The 16,598-nt window shown below is 48.6% G+C and overlaps 1 protein-coding gene across 3 annotated transcripts in view; it reads right to left on the bottom strand.

The window, feature by feature from the left end:
- ank1b (ankyrin 1, erythrocytic b) overlaps window positions 1-14,658 on the bottom strand; it is an 81,509-nt gene extending 66,851 nt beyond the window's left edge. For 2 of the 3 annotated variants that reach the window (XM_030355102.1, XM_030355103.1), the window contains exon 1: window positions 14,378-14,657. In XM_030355102.1, the coding sequence (XP_030210962.1) occupies window positions 14,378-14,503 (126 nt within the window). In that variant the 5' untranslated portion in view covers window positions 14,504-14,657. Of the gene's footprint in view, window positions 1-14,377 lie in introns of all 3 variants that reach the window. The other variant, XM_030355104.1, reaches the window with a different exon arrangement.
- Between the last annotated feature and the right edge of the window lie 1,940 nt (window positions 14,659-16,598).

Genomic DNA, 16,598 nt, shown 5'->3' with positions numbered 1-16,598 from the left:
AGAGAGAGAGAGAGAGAGAGAGAGAGAGAGAGAGAGAGAGAGAGAGAGAGAGAGAGAGAGAGAGAGAGAGAAAGAGAGAGAAAGAGAGAAACCAACTTGCAAAGCCCAATACTAACTGATATGAACAAACAAATGTCCGCCACAAAAGCAGTTTAACAGCCATACTGCTGAGTGAATTAATGAGTTTCATTCGACAAGTCATCAAGGAAACCCTTTCATAACATTTTATTTTTTAAACAACTTTGAGTTCAACATTGATGTTCACGATGCTGTAGTTGGCAGCGATAAAGCTTTTTTCACAGAGGCCTCATTTGAGGATGAGCCCACGCGTCGCTCATCACACAGATTAGGTGTCTGCTCCTTTGATCCACCAGGGTACATCAGGGTTAAGCAGACTCAACTAGTGAAGTAAAGCCTTCTACCAGGGCCCTGGAACATCAAAGGAGACGACCCGATGTAGTTCCTCTGCCGCTCCAGCTGTCCATTCCATGTAACGAGTGGCAAACGATCGCCGCATCATGATGGGTCGAAACAAATTTAACAAAAGCAACGCCCCGTTCATCCAGATTTAAGCTGCTCAGCTATCAGATACATTCGCTAGAATCGCCTTCTGAAACCGCCATCTTTGACACTCGTTAATGAGTTTCTCTGCGTAAGAATATCTCCGTAACAAAACAGGAAGCACTGCATAACTCCGCCCCTCTCATTTCCTGGTGTCCGGCCAAGCCGCATTAAGGTCTCACTCCATAAGTTTGGCAATAGCAGAGTCGTACTGCTGGGTCAGAGGTTTCACTAACACAGAAGGAGACACGCAATGTGCAGTGAATCACATACAACGGTGGTATCATTGGAGATTCACACAGGCACTCATTGTGTTTTTGGGGATATGACTCATAGTGGGCTGCTTTAAAAGTCCACTCTTAAAATCAATGACACAGCAAACATGTCATCCTGACAGGCTGCTTCAGAATAGCCTCGAATTATCCGGGCTAGGTCATCGCATCGACAGCAATATCCGCTATGTGATGACTTGAGGATATGTGTCTGTGTCCATTCATCAGTTTGTTTGTGTGTGTGTATGTGTGTGCGTGTGCGTTTGTTTGTGCATCTGTGATTGTGTGTAGGCACATGCATGTGTGTGTTTGTGTGTGTGAATGTGTATGGGTGTGTTTGTGTGTATGTAGGCAAATTCATATATATGCGTGCGCGTGTGCGTGCGTGCTTGTGTTCTTCATGTTCTCCGTGTTCTTGGTCTAACCTTGCCCTTCCCTAAGGAGCCGGAACTGCCAAACAAGCAAAACATACGTGTCACTGTCTCAAAGTGCTGCGTCAGCCTCATCCACACTCCCCAGAACCCCGGAGCTAGGGCGGGTGTGGGGTTCGGAGAATCCTCATTACACGTGTGAACTCAAGCAGTGCAAAGTATAAATATGGATGGATGCAACTTTGAGGGTTATGAAGGGTTATGGTTATTTTCATCTTAGTCAAAGTTAGCTTTCTTTGACAACTGACCGAAAATGCCCTTGCATTTCACTCTGCATGAAAACAAAGTTCTTACTTTAGCAGCATAGAGCGCTATATAAGGGATGATGATAGTCAATATCCCAAAGTAAAAATCCTGAAAATTACTATGATTATAATATGATAATTACTGGCTTGGTGTTATCCCACTTAATACATGACTTATTAATTGATTTATTGATTAAAAAATGATCGTATTTTAGACAAAAATACTCTGTTCAATTCTACAGTTGTAACTGCTTCCATAGCAAGGGCCTGTTCCTCGTAGCAGCGGTCTGCTATACAGAAATAACAGACCGTAGAATGCCGTAATAGACCAATCAGAATCAAGTATTCAACAAAGCCATGTAATACATTTGGCATAAATGAATGCACTATAATAACCTGAACCCCTTGTCCCAATCTCAATGACCATGGCCTGCAGCATCGATTTACTGTGCAGTGCAGCCGCTACTGTCTTCAATTAGCTGTGGTGGATGAAGAACTCATTTCCCTGTAGTTAGACGGATTTACAAACACACAAGTCCAATTACACACCGCCACACACACACATACAGACACACACACACACACACACACACACACACACACACACACACACACACACACACACAAAGGCATGCACACAACCACACACACGCCCCCACACACACACAGACACACACACACACACACACGGACACTCCCCTACACACACACACACACACATACACACACACACACACACACACACACACACACACACACATACACGCACACACATACACACGCACACACACACACACACACACACACTTGGCCAATTACATCAATTGTGGTCAGGGGAAAGGAGGATTAAAGATGGATGGATGAGAGAGGAGGAGAGAGGAAGAGGTGGGGGGAGTAGGAGGAAGGGTATCCTTGGCAGTTAATGAGCCAGAAAACACACACACACATACGCGTTACCTTTTAACACACAATAACACGTTCCCTACCAGTTAACACGCACAAACACACACACACACACACACACACACACACACACACACACACACACACACACACACACACACACACACACACACACACACACACACACACACACTCAAACACACACACCCTACAAGTTAACACACCCACACATACACCTCACCAGTAAATGCCATTGGTCCCCAAGAGCAAAGAGGAAACGAGAGAGAGAGAGAAAGAGAGAGAGAGAGAGAGAGAGAGAGAGAGAGAGAGAGAGAGAGAGAGAGAGAGAGAGAGAGAGAGAGAGAGAGAGAGAGAGAGAGAGGAGAGGCCGAGAGGCCGAGAGATGGACACATAGCAGGACCTGGAACTGATCCAAGGGCCCTCAGTGAAAAGGGTCTCATGTCAGGGGAGCAAAGCGCTCGCTCCCCTCCACTTCCATATCCTCCACCTTAAAATGGAGTCAGCCATCAAGTATTCATGAGAACATTTTCCAAGTCACCGCTCCGGCGCTACGTGGACGTTGGGGGCGCGGAGAGGAGCTGCACGGTGAAAACCAAAGAGGGGGGGGGGGGGGCGCACAGAATGTACGCAGCCTAGGTCTAGGGGTGGTCGCCATCTGTTACCCCTGTGTTTACGTTCTGCAGTGACACACTTCACACACCGCCCTTCGCTCCGCAACCCCCTCCCCCAGCAGACAGTGACACGGATACTGGGTGGGGAGGTGGAGGAGATAGAGGAGGAGAAAGGAGAGGAGGAGATGAGAGAGGAGGAGAAAGGAGAGGAGGAGATGAGAGAGGAGGAGATGGGAGAGCAGGAGATGAGGGAGGTGGAGATAGGAGGGGGAGGAGATAGGAGGGAAGGAGATGGGAGGGAAGGGGAAGCAACCAGAGGAGATAGGAGAGGAGGCGACCGGAGAGGAGGAGGCGGGAGGGGAGGAGACAGGAGGGGAGGAGACGGAGGAGGAGGAGATAGGAGGGAAGGAGAAAGGAGGGGAGGAGATGGGAGAGGAGGAGATGAGAGCGGAGGAAATAGGAGGGGAGGAGACAGAAGAGGAGGAGAGGGGAGAGGAGGGGAGAGGAGGAGATAGGAGAGGAGGAGACGGGAGCGGAGGAGATAGAAAGGAACTAGATAGGAGAGGAGGTAAGGGGAGGGGATGAGATGGGAGAGGGAGCAGAGAGGAGGGGAGGAGAGGGGAGGAGATGGGACAGGGGGAGACAGGAGGAGAGGAGAAGGGAGAGGCGGATGCGATGGCCGCTGCCACTGCTGAAGATGCGCGAGGCGACAGGCGCTAATTTTAGGTTAGCTGCTAATTTAGATCTCCGCTCGCGCCGTCTCCCTCGTCATGCCACTTATCGTCATCTGCTCCGCCATAGCCGAGTTCACACACACACACACACACGCACGCACGCACGCAATGCACACACACACACACACACACACACATACCAGGCCATTTCACCAGGGTCATGAGTGTATTGATTAGGTGTTTGTTTGGCAGCAGGTAGAGATGGAGGCGTGAGGAAGGCAGGATTGCCATGTGAATAAAAAGGTTCAAGTGTTTTGTGATAGTGCTACGGCTAGATGATTTTTATGTACTTGTGTGTATGTGCATGAGTGTGCAAGGGTGTGGTATGTGTATGTGTGTGTGTGCATGTGGGTGGGATGTGCATGTGGTATGTGCATATGTGTGGTACGCGCATGTGTGTGTGGTATGTGCATGTGCATTTGTGTGGTATGTGCATGCGTGTATGTGGCATGCGTCTCATAGGTATATGCATGAGTGTGTTGTGTGTAGAGGTGATAACTCATTTTGACAAACACACAGGTGCATAATCACTCTCATTCACGTACACACACATCATACACATATTACCTTACAACGTAAATATATTCATAATATACAAACACGACTCAAATTAATCCGAGGAACATCGGAACCGGGAGAAGAACACGACGCCACCGCTATAACGATCCCAAAAGGAGCTCCATAAGATGACAGATCAAACATGGTACCCCTGGGGGGACATTCATGAGACGGGTAGGAGTGGGGGTGGGTGCATGGGTAGGGATGGGGTGCCCAAGGGCAGTTGTTCTTGAGCGTATTTAGCAGGCGTCGGCAGGTCACATGATCCATAGGGAACCCAGAAGAAGCTCCGTCTCCGTTACGTAACGATCAAACATCGAGCTCTGTGTGTGCGTTTCCCTTCTCCCCGTTCCCCCACCCCCCCCCCCCCCCCCCTAGTGCCGAGCCAACAGCTCTTCATCTGGTGACGGAGACACACCGTGGAGACATTGTGTTGGATCAGAGGGCCCTGGGAGGTTAATTGCGGTCTTTGGAATGTTATCTGGTGAAGAAAGTCTGTGGATTGATTACCAAGCTTTACCGTCCCCAGTATGAATGTTTGACTGTGGTTGAAGCTTGTTGACGGCGATATCTCGTTAATAGTTTCCAGCGTTCAAAAGGGAGTAGGCTAAAGTTTTATTTTCACATGTTTTTGGGGTCTTACCTCTTCTTTCCTTTAACTAACATAATACTCTTATCTTTAAGTATCTTTGTTAACATTGTAGCGGCTTAGGAGCTATTATAATTACTCTTATCACTAAGCGTCATTGTTAAGATTGTATTGGCCTCAGAGCTTATATAATCATACTTAATAATGCATCATTATTAGTTTGGTATTATTAACAAATTTCACCTACGGAGGATAAATACAGTTGCATCTATGCTAGTGGTCAAGGCGTTTCTAAGGGAAGAAACTGATGTGTTTGTCTATTTCTGTCTGCCTTAAAGGGGAACCGTCACAATGGGACTGGTTCACTGTTGTTGTGAACAACGTGTGCAACATTTACTCAATTTCTGCAACAAAAAGAATGGGAGCTTTGACATTTTAAGTCCTTGGTCCAGGATTGATGTAATTTGTTTGAATTGGAACAAACGATTGCATTGAACACTGCGATTTCCCCACAGAAACGGTGTGGATATCACAGACCACAGATTTTTTCCCCCAACACGTGTACAAAGCCAGTCTTCTCTCTGTGTGGAGTGACCTTCCCCCTGAACTATTTACAGCCCCCCTGAACTATAACAATCGACTAGTCCAGAACCATCCGTTTCAGGACGACGTGCGTTTTGTCCGGTTCCTGTGAGTCAGCGGTCTTGACCCCTGGCATCCCCGACCCTGCCGTACTTCATGTCTGTCCCAGGCCCCCTCATCACCCCACACACCATACCTCATCCCCTGCTCACGCTCTGTGTCACAATGTAATCTCCGCGGTAACAGCGATTCCTCACACCACCCGTTTACCCGGCCCCCCTGTCGACGACGTTAGAAAAAACCCAATCGATCTTTGGAGGATGTTACAGCAGCGTACTCTGCTCGCTCTGATTGGCTGGCAAGATGAAGACAACCCGATATAGGATCTCAACAGTGGGGAGAGGCCGGAGGATGGGCTGAGGTTAGGGAGGATGTCTCTTTGCTGCTGGCTGAAGGTGAACTTGGTTTCTTTGTCAAAGGTGACAATATCTTGCAGGCTTGTTCAGCTACAGCTAATTACTTACAGATTGATCATGATTTGGAAAACTAGCTGACATGCTATTGAAAAAACAATATTAGTAATAATAAGTCATCAACGTGACTTCCAGTATGGGGTATTTGTTCTCTCCATCTGGTCTCTACTGGCAGACCATGCTAGCATAGACCCTCTTCTTTAGCCCAGTGATATAATTAGCTTTGGCAGTGTTACTGAAGTTGGGAGTGTGTCGCTCTATCTGTCTGTGAGTTATCGCTGTCAACACGCCGCAAGCATATTACATCTTCATCCGAAACTTAATTTTTTATCAGTTTTGTTTATCAGTTGTATTGATCAGTAGCAGAGGGAGGCATACACTTAGGGAACAGTAAGGTATTGTAGCTCGTCTATCGTCCATCTGTAGTCCATCAATCCAGGTAGGGGGAGCATGACTTAGGTTAAAGCGCCACTATTTAACCCCCAGGAGTCACGCTGATGAGCTGTTATGAACCATCTCAGATCAACCCTGTTTGTGACATCACAATGTTGACGTGAACATTGCCTGGAAGGAGTTGATTGGTTGCCTGTATCAACGGGTAAGCCCGAGTTGGTCTGTCTGTAACACGTCTGAGTGGACACTCCCACTTGTGATGTCACAAAGGGATAGCTTCCTAATGGTGTCGTCATCAGAGCATCACATCAACATGATGTCTGGTAGGAAAACAAGGGCTTTTAGAATCAGCCTGGGTACTAGTATTGAACACACATGCCTCTCCAAGCACTCTCCAACCCATGTTATATTTATATACATTCACTAATATCCATAGCATCCCTTTATCCTGTCCAGGACGATCACCTTAGTTTCGGTACACAGCCCATTTTGCTGGTCAACCTTTAGCGGTGCTTGGAATGTGGGTCAAGGAGCCGAGCTTCAGTGATGACCCATGGCACTCCTCTGCTGCTGAGGGTAGAGCTTATGTGCTCCAGCTCTTCAGGTGGAGACAACCACTCCTCGGTTTACACACCCTCCCAAGAGAAAACTACGACTGAATTAGCGCCGTAGCCGTGAGATGGAGGAGCAGCTTTAGCTAGCCACGGATGGTTTCATCCAAACATATAATCCAGATTATTTTCAATAGTAATTTGGATTTGTTTGATTTTACAATATTGTCATCTTGATTCAGGAGTTTTTTATGGTCGTTGAATGAAACAGTCACTCAAAAATACCCTGTTGCCTGGTTACTGTTATTATACACTATAGATCAAGCACCTCAATGAGTATATTGATCTGGCATAAATTCTGTCTCATTGTAGTTTTGTATCCATTCAATTTCTGCCCCTTTGATTTGTAAATGACCCGGACGGTCTGCTGCACATCGGTCACAGAGAGCAGGGATCCATCGCGGCTAAGCACAACACGACACTCCGCTGCTGATGGGGGAATTCAAATGGATCCAATCTGTGGGTTAACCCCCGCTCCTCCGCTTGACCTTTATGTCATATTTCATACTGGGGGGACGGGGCGGGGGGTTCATGTCATGACACGCCACCCGCCATCTTTCACGCTGCCATGAAAGACTGAGACGCTGATGGAGAAAAAGGCATTAACGCTCGCACACACACATCCTGTGTGTGTGTGACATGAAACATAACGCAAGGGCGTGGAGGCACTTCACCATGAACAGAGAGGGAGGGAGACCTATAGGGGAGAGAGAGAGAGAGGGAGAGAGAGAGAGAGAGAGAGAGAGAGAGAGAGAGAGAGAGAGAGAGAGAGAGAGAGAGAGAGAGAGAGAGAGAGAGAGAGAGAGAGAGAGAGAGAGAGAGAGAGAGATTGGAGGGAAGAGAGACAGAGGGAGAAATCAAGAGGAAGAGAGAAAGACAGAGAGCGAGAGGGAGAGAAATCGGGAAGAAAAATCGAGAGAGGGGGAGAGAAAGAGAGACGGAAATCTGAAGCTTCTGTTCCAGAAGCGGTGTTGGGCGTGTGCAGCATCACCTACATCATGGGTGCAGGCTGTGCTCAGGTAGCGTGCTGGAGTGTGTGTGTTTCAGTGTGAGTGTGTGTGTGTGTGTGTGTGTGTGTGTGTGTGTTTGTGTTTATACGGTGTGGGCAGATGGTTGGTATATACAGTGCGCGTAACCCAATGCAGGCAGGTAAATATAGCCTGTGGCTGATCAGTACCGGACTGGGAGTGGAGCTTACAGCTCTCAGCTCGACCTTGGCCCATTGTCCATCTCCTCCTTCTCCTCCTCCCCTCTATATCCTCCTCCTCCTCTCCTCCTCCTACGCCTCTCCTTTCCCCTCCTCCATTCCTCCAGCCCCTCCTCTTCCTCTCCTCTTCCTCTCCTCCTCCATCGCCTCCTGTTCCTTTCCTCCTATTCTCCTCCTCCTCCACCCCTCTCCCTCTCCTCCTCCTATCCTTCTCCTCTCCTCCTCTCTTCCTCCCTGACGGATTTACAGCTATGAGCTCGTGCTCTCTTGCTGATCATTAGTCTGGGTTCTGAGAGGTCTACCTTATAGATTGCCATACGCTTCGTGACCATGAAGAAATAACGGTGAGAGAATGGTTTCGGTGATTCACGGAATGTTTCAGCCTGAGGAATTAATAAACATTGAAAAGTATCAAATGTAATAAAAACAACAACATGCAAGGATTTATATTTGCTGATCTCATAGTGATCAGAAAACAGCCTTTCGTTACCTTAGAAAGACATCCATGCAGTAGTTGCAATAAGCAAACAATACACATCCATACACAAGCCAAGCAAACAGAAGCGTAGGTCCCCAGGAATCTAGGACATTTGTCTTGATGGCCCTCTCTCACATAGAAACACAGCATATTTTCCGTGCTTGCACGCGTGCCCGAAAGCACACACACATACACACACACACACACACACACACACACACACACACACACACACACACACACACACACACACACACACACACACACACACACACATCGGAGCAGCGTATTCTTTTCACATCATCGTTTAGATTGAATCTAGGGCAACACATTTACTCTCAGCAGAAGTCTGCTGGTCTCTGCAACAAGGGGTACCTTAATGGGTGATGCAGCTGGTGGTTGCCAGATGTTAACACAGAGCTGGCAAATGCTACATGCAGGAGTATATGCTCAGTCGATACACACACTGTTTTGATTATTCAAAGGGGAAAAAAGCATGGGCAGATGCAGCGGAGGCTAACTCCGTTCAGGGCTAACCATTATAAATCAAAAGATTCCAGTGATCAAAACATGCTCAATGAATGGCCAATCTTTGCAGCCTCAATGTGGACCACCTTCATTCAGTCAACACAAAGAAACCAGGCCTTCCACTGCAGCCGATGCATCATCCGTACCTCCTCGGGACATTCTCTGACCCCCCCCCCCCCCCCCCAAACACACATACACACACACACACACACACACACACACACACACACACACACACACACACCCACACACACACACACACACACACACACACACACACACACACACACACACCCACACCCACAAACACACACACACACACACACACACACACACACACACACACACACACACACACACACACACACACACACAGATCGTTTCCATACCCTCACGCTAATGGTCATATCCATTAGCTTGTCCCTCCATCTATCTTATAAAGTGCAAGCCTCTAGGAAGTGCTGTTTTGCATTGTGGTTGAAACAAATCCATACATGTGTAAATGTATATGTAAATATGTATCCCTTTTATCCAGCCATCTATAAGCCCTGTCTGCATCTCTGGTGGTTGTGTGTTTGTAACAATGACGTGAGAGATTATTGCAAGTTCCACGACACACGCACACACACACACACGCACACAGGCCCACACACACGGTGTTCAGAGACGCTCACTTATCACACTGTGACATTTCTTTGCCGTCTTCTTCATCTTTCTGAATTATTTAACTCCATTAGAGGGGAGTGTCTTTCCAGGAAGAATAACACGATTCCGTGCCGACACTATGGTCGATGACCTTGGTCCAAACGGAGACAGTTGAGTATGACCGATTCTCAGCAGCCAAATTAGATTCCTTCGGTCGAGGGAACTATTTAACGATCATAGGGCACAAGGTTTCTCCTGTGCACTGGAATCCAGCCTCACGTCAACGTGGCCCTATTCACCATCCATTCATCTGTGTTCATCTAGCCACCCCAAACTGGGACTACTTTATTGGGTATAGAAACCAGGAACTATTGCACTGGTACCCAGGTGAGCAGCACCCACCGGGCCAATAACAAATTCCATTTCAGTACCCCCTTTCGGTACTTTGGCGTTTCGTGATTGGATTGGTAGACAGACAAACACACACCAGTTCTATTCCTGCCTGGTCATCTTTAATTGCAATCTATTCCTCCCACTCAATTTCCTTACACTCGGCTCTCGCTCTCTCGCTTGCTCTCTCTCTCGTTGTCTCCTCAAATCACGCACTCCCATGCATCACTGTATGTGGGTATATGTGTGCACGTGTGCGTGTGTGTATGTGCATGCGTGTCTGTATGTGTGCCTGTGTTCGTGCCTGCATTTGTGCTTGCGTGTGTGTGGCGTGTGTGTGCGCACGTGCCTGTGTGTACGTGTGCATATGTGTGCGTGCGTATGTGTGTGCGTGCGTCTGTGCGTGCGTGTGTGCGTGTACGTGCGTGTGCATATGCGTGCGTCAGTGAGGGTGCGTGTGTAGGTCAGTGATTTAGCAGTTGGCCCCTGACAGTTGTTATACAGGTAATCTCTCCATCTTGCAGACAGCATCGTCTCAGGCACCCCTGTGCACCACTTCAACTCTGAAGCAAGACCATTTTGATGAGACTTTAACTTTCCTATTAACTCCGTCGATTCATGTCATGGTGTCAGGTGGATCTCGTTATGCTCGAAACACAACACCTCACACGCACACTCATAAAGAATGATTTCATTGGCGAGTCAATGCGTTTTTTGGGACGCGTCTTGCATCACATTTTCTCCTCTGTGTTCGTCACCCCCTCTGTTTCATTACATCTACGTTATACTAATGTTTGCATAATGGCCACTGAGAGAATACTAAGATGCGATTGGCTGAGGAGCACCCACTATTACCACACATTAAAAAATAATGGAACGAAGTCTGCTGTGAGTCGACTGAACACGATGCATTCATTGCGTTGAGCAGAGCACAATGTGTAGATCCTCTGTCCAAAGGGTCTCCATTGTGTTAGCTTTGTTTAATGGCGCGTTTCAACTGTTAGGTGCGGTTCGGTTCGGTTCGCAGAGGTGCGGCGTGGATCGTGTTTCCACATGTAGCTGCCGCGGCGATCGACATCCGGCCTACCACAAAGCCGTACGGAGCCGTACTCGTCTCACACTCGTCTCGCAGTACTTCTCCGTTGGGGTACTGAGACGCCTGAAAGGGTGCCGGCAAGTTCGAGCTACACACACCCTCCGTTGATTGGTCGACAGAATCGTCACTTCCGGGCGACATTGGGATAAAAACAAACAAACAGTCCATTTCTATTCTGGACAATGGACATGTCGCACAAAACTTTAACTCGGGCGAACAAGGAGATGGAGACGTTCCTCTGCATTCTTCGGGAGGAAGACGTGCATAGGGTGCTGTTTTTAGTGAGCAGGCTACACTGTGTCGCGCTGCTACGATGTCACGATGCTTATGTAGCTGCCGCGGCGATCGACATCCGGCCTACCACAAGGGTACTGTCGGCGGCGGAAACGCAACCTCGGAACTGGGCTGGGCTATACCGCCCCCTCCCTACCGGACTGAGGCGAACCGTACGGAACAGCACCCTCCGGTGGAAATGCGCCATAACAGCAATGCTATTAGCTCTCCCATCTGGCTTCACCGATGAAGTATCAGAGGATCACTAAAGTATCACTTATTACTAGTAGTTGGATGGAACTTTAATGACTTCATGATGTTCAGCAATTAATTGCACATCGTTAAACGGTGACGAAGAACACTTAATTTTGCTTGGACTTAGCTATCTGCTAAGATAAACCATTTTGGAACGGTAATAGTAATAGTTTCTTTTTTTGGTACAATGAAGAAAGAAGGCGAAGATTCAAAACGCATGGAGCTAATTCTGTTGCATGGTTTTAAGTATGATATTGAAAAATCGGGTAATACTTTACATTGAGTGGCAGTCTTAGTCGAATTACAAATGTATTAGGCAATGCAACAACCTGTGACAGCATAATGTGTTTAAATGTGATGGAAGAGGAGCCTTAACCTAACCCTAGTGTGGAGCTCACTTTGTTGCCTAATCCTTACCTTAACCCCTAACACTCACCACACTGTAATTACACGCTGGTGCACACAAGTATGTGCAGTTACATGCTGCTACATTGCATATCCTGCAGTACTTGTGTAAAATGACAAAGAAACACGGCACTCTTGTCAAGTGTTACCATCGTTTTGGTATAACTGTTACTTGATGTCCCAAGATGTCCCAACATTGTTCAAATAAATGTAGGATGTAATTCTCTACATAACACAATATGCACCAGCCTCCCCTCCAAGCAGACTCATGTAGCAAAGTGTAACTGAAACACTCCGCCAACGCCCTCACCTGATCAGGTATGCATGATGCATGGTGCTGCTGTACTGCACAGATCTATAACACAACACGAGGGCCGCGGGGTACGCCGTCAGTTGGCACGCCCCTCGTCAATGACGTACTCTTCCTAGTCTAAGTCATCACGCCATCGACCAGACGATAGCGAGGGGGTGAAAGGGCGCTGGTATACGGACTGAATCTGGACTCGATCACATTCCCACGGTAACACACCGCTCGGCAGAGCGGCGTCTGTCACCAGGGAAGCCACCGTGGCGTCCGCTGCTCTTCGGGGGAGGGAGGGGGAGCGTGTTTTGCGGCGTGGCGATTTGAATTAAACCGTGCGTAATAATAACAACGCAATGGGTTATTTGCACATGCGTGTGTTTTTTTGAACGCACGACTGCTGAATGCGACAGCACACACACACACACACACACACACGCACACACACATGCAAACACATACACACACACACACACGCACACACACACACACACACACACACACACACACACACACACACACACACACACACACACACACACACACACACACAGACACACCGGGGACTATACTGAGCACCTCTTGGAGCGTCTCACAGCGCTGTCTTGGGGATGCCTCCTGCCTTGTGTCTCCCCACTAACACCTCCACCCCTACACACCTCCACCCCTCCACCCCTCCACCCTGCTCCTTCATGGGTCTTAATTCATGACCGAATCCAGCATCCAAGGGAAGCTATCGTGCAACTGAAAAGCCTGGGAAAGGGGGGGGGGGGGGGGGAGATAGAGAGAGAGTGTAACAGAGAGGGAGAGAAAGAGGGGAAGAGAGAGAGAGAGTGTGTGTGTGCGTGTGTGTGTGTGTGTGTGTGTGTGTGTGTGTGTGTGTGTGTGTGTGTGTGTGTGTGTGTGTGTGTGTGTGTGTGTGTGTGTGTGTGTGTGTGTGTGTGTGTGTGTGTGTAAAAGAAAGAAAGAGAAAGAACGAGAGAGCGAGAGACAAAGAGAGAGCATGCTAAGCACACTGCAGATGTGGGAACAACACACCACCTCATTGGAAATGAATGGAAAAATAAACCAGTTTCTGAGGACGACATCTTTGTCCCAGTCGCGCCCCCCCCCCCCCCCCCCCCCCCCCCCCCCCGCCCCCTCACGTTGGCACGGGCACCGCCTGTGTAGTCATCAGTGGCCTTCCTCCAATACCCCCGCCCTCCCCCCTCCCTCTCTGCCTGCAGCCCAATGACTGATTGTGGGGGAACACAGAACCTGTACCACGTATAGCATCTTACTGACACACAAACACACACACGCACACACCAAACACACACCGAATGATGCACAAGTCTAATTGGATCACAAGCAAATCTCGTGAAACCCATGAGGGAAGGCTGTCAAAACGGAGCGAGATATGGGAGGGGGGGTAATGGTTTGTGTGTGTGTGTGTCGTGTGTGCGCGTTTATTTGTGTGTGTGTGTGTGTGTGTGTGTGTGTGTGTGTGTGTGTGTGTGTGTGTGTGTGTGTGTGTGTAGGTGGGTTTGTTTGCATGTGTGTGTGTATGTGTGTGTGTGTGTGTGTGTGTGTGTGTGTGTGTGTGTGTGTGTGTGTGTGTGTGTGTGTGTGTGTGTAGGTGTGTGTGTGTGTGTGTGTGTGTGTGTGTGTGTGTGTGTGTGTGTGTGTGTGTGTGTGTGTGTGTGTGTGTGTGTGTGTGTGTGTGTGTGTGTGTGTGTGTGTGTTCAGAAGGGTAGAAGGATGCATCTATAGACAGAGCCTGTCACTAATGATGAAAGAAACACCGTCTCCCTCCCCGCCCCCCCTCAGCCATACCTTGCGCCTGCGGTCTCGGGATTTATTCCTCTTCTTGGTTTTCTCCTCCTCCTTCTCTCGCAGCTCCGCCGCCGCCGCCTCGGCTATGTCCTTGTTCTTACGGAGCTGCTTGGCGGCTTGCGCCATGGTGCCGCTTCTGCTGCCGCTCTGCCGCTGCTGCTGCTACTATCACTGCTACTGCGGTCGCCGCGGCGCCAGCTCTACTCCTCCCGCACTAGACGACCACCAGCCGTCTCCGCTCCGCTCGTCCCCGGTTTACCGCCTCCCCCTCTGTGTCCCCCCGCCCCCCCTCCCACCCAACCTCCTCCCCAGTATCTTATCCACCTCAACCTTGGAGGCCACCGCTGTGTGCGTGCGTCCACCCTGTCTCTGTCTGTCTGTCTGTCTGTCTGTCTGTCTGTCTGTCTGTCTGTCTGTCTGTCTGTCTGTCTGTCTGTCTGTCTGTCTGACTGTCTGTCTGTCTGTCTGTCTGTCTGTCTGTCTGTCTGTCTGTCTGTCTGTCTGTCTGTCTGTCTGTCTGTCTGTCTGTCAGTGCTGAGCAGTGTTGCTGGATGCGCGCGTGGATGCGTCTCTGTGGGAAGAAGCTCCTGGCAACAGCCGCCACCACCAACACTGCTTAGCACAGAAAAAACAGGAGAACACGAGGAGGCTATAGGGCTGGTGATGCCGAGGTCGGCTGCTGCTAGTCATCCAGTCAGGTTTCACTGTAGCGAGGAGCCTCCCCTCCCCCGTCCATCCCCTCTCTCTCTCTCTCTCTCTCTCTCTCTCTCTCTCTCTCTCTCTCTCTCTCTCTCTCTCTCTCTCTCTCTCTCTCTCGCTCTCTCGCTCTCTCTCTCGCTCTCTCGCTCGCTCGCTCTCGCTCTTTTCCGGCACAGACCAGTCACGCAGACGGGTGCTCAGCGCAGTGGGAGCCCCTTGCTGCAGCAGAGACTCTGATCTCCTGCTCCCTTCAACTCTCTGTCCTGCTTCCCTATGTCAGGACGCATGTCCTCTCTCCTCCTCTCCTTCGTGCATCGGGGTCGTATCCGTGTTGCGTCTCGATAACACGACCGCCACGGTGTCGCTAGGTGCGGTGGAACGACGTTGCTGCAGCATCTGCCACAATTGTTTATTTATTTGTAGGCCTATCCCTTCAGTTCCACCGTCCGTCGGAGCCGACGCCTCCCTGTGCAAAACAAAGACGGTCTGAACGAGGGTGTGAGGGGCCAGACGTATATAGCTGCTCTTTTTTGGGCGCTAAAATGCTGGACTCCGTTCTTGTGTTCTCTGAGTGATCGCTCTCGTAGATTCAGGCGTCATTTATTATGGTGGGAAGGTTTACTACGAAAAAGCAAAAGGGGGGGTGGGGGTGTGTCTGATGGGGAGGGGGGATATTGACAAAATACTACCAGCTGTTTTTCCTCATTGCCTCCCTGTCAAAGCAGAATGAAAACATGAAGGTTCATGAACACGACACGATCAGCCCTCTCCTTATTTGTATTCGTCCCCCTCACTCCTTATGTCATGATGAGGACCAAGTATGGTTCATTTAGAAACAGGATAAGAAAATAGTAATGTCAGCAATATTAATGACATGACATCTTGTATCAGAATGCCTTATGCCAAACACAAATATGTCTCACTTAAGTCAGGTGAGTCAGGCTTAACTAAAAAAGACAGTGGTAGAACCCTCCATCGACATCTTCTTGACCCCTATATTGCTTGTGTGTGATCTCCCCAGACAACTCAACGACTTGGAAGAAATACAAATGCAGTGGAATGTACACAACCTTGAAGACAGTGGGGGGACATGATGCAAGCAAAATATTTCCACCATCAATCTTTAGGTTATATGTGTTATGTCAACATAGCAGAGCACATGCCAGAACCCAGACAGCCTTGGTGGGAAAGTGTAGATCTTTTTTTTTCACTGGGATGTTAATTGTGAGTTGATGCAGTATTGAATTATGACAGACTCCGAAAAATATTGTATCGGTTAAAGAATAGTAGGAGTAATACTATAGTCGTTAAGTTAACTCCTAACATGATACAAAAACAGTGAAATGATTAAAACCCTATTCTTGATTTATTTTGGGTGATTATTTTATTCGCATTTAATGGCGTTTACTCCCCCCTGCAGGATTTATTTACAATGGCATTTCTGCAGCTTCTCATTGCATAAAAATTGGACCAGCAACCTGGACTGTGTTGTTATTTAAACTAACAGCATTTAGAAGCATTT

The sequence above is a fragment of the Gadus morhua genome, chromosome 4 (genome assembly GCF_902167405.1).
Source record: "Gadus morhua chromosome 4, gadMor3.0, whole genome shotgun sequence".
Taxonomy (NCBI): domain Eukaryota; kingdom Metazoa; phylum Chordata; class Actinopteri; order Gadiformes; family Gadidae; genus Gadus; species Gadus morhua.
The sequence above is the reverse complement of the archived record's forward strand: the minus strand, read 5'-3'. Positions and strand labels throughout refer to the sequence as shown.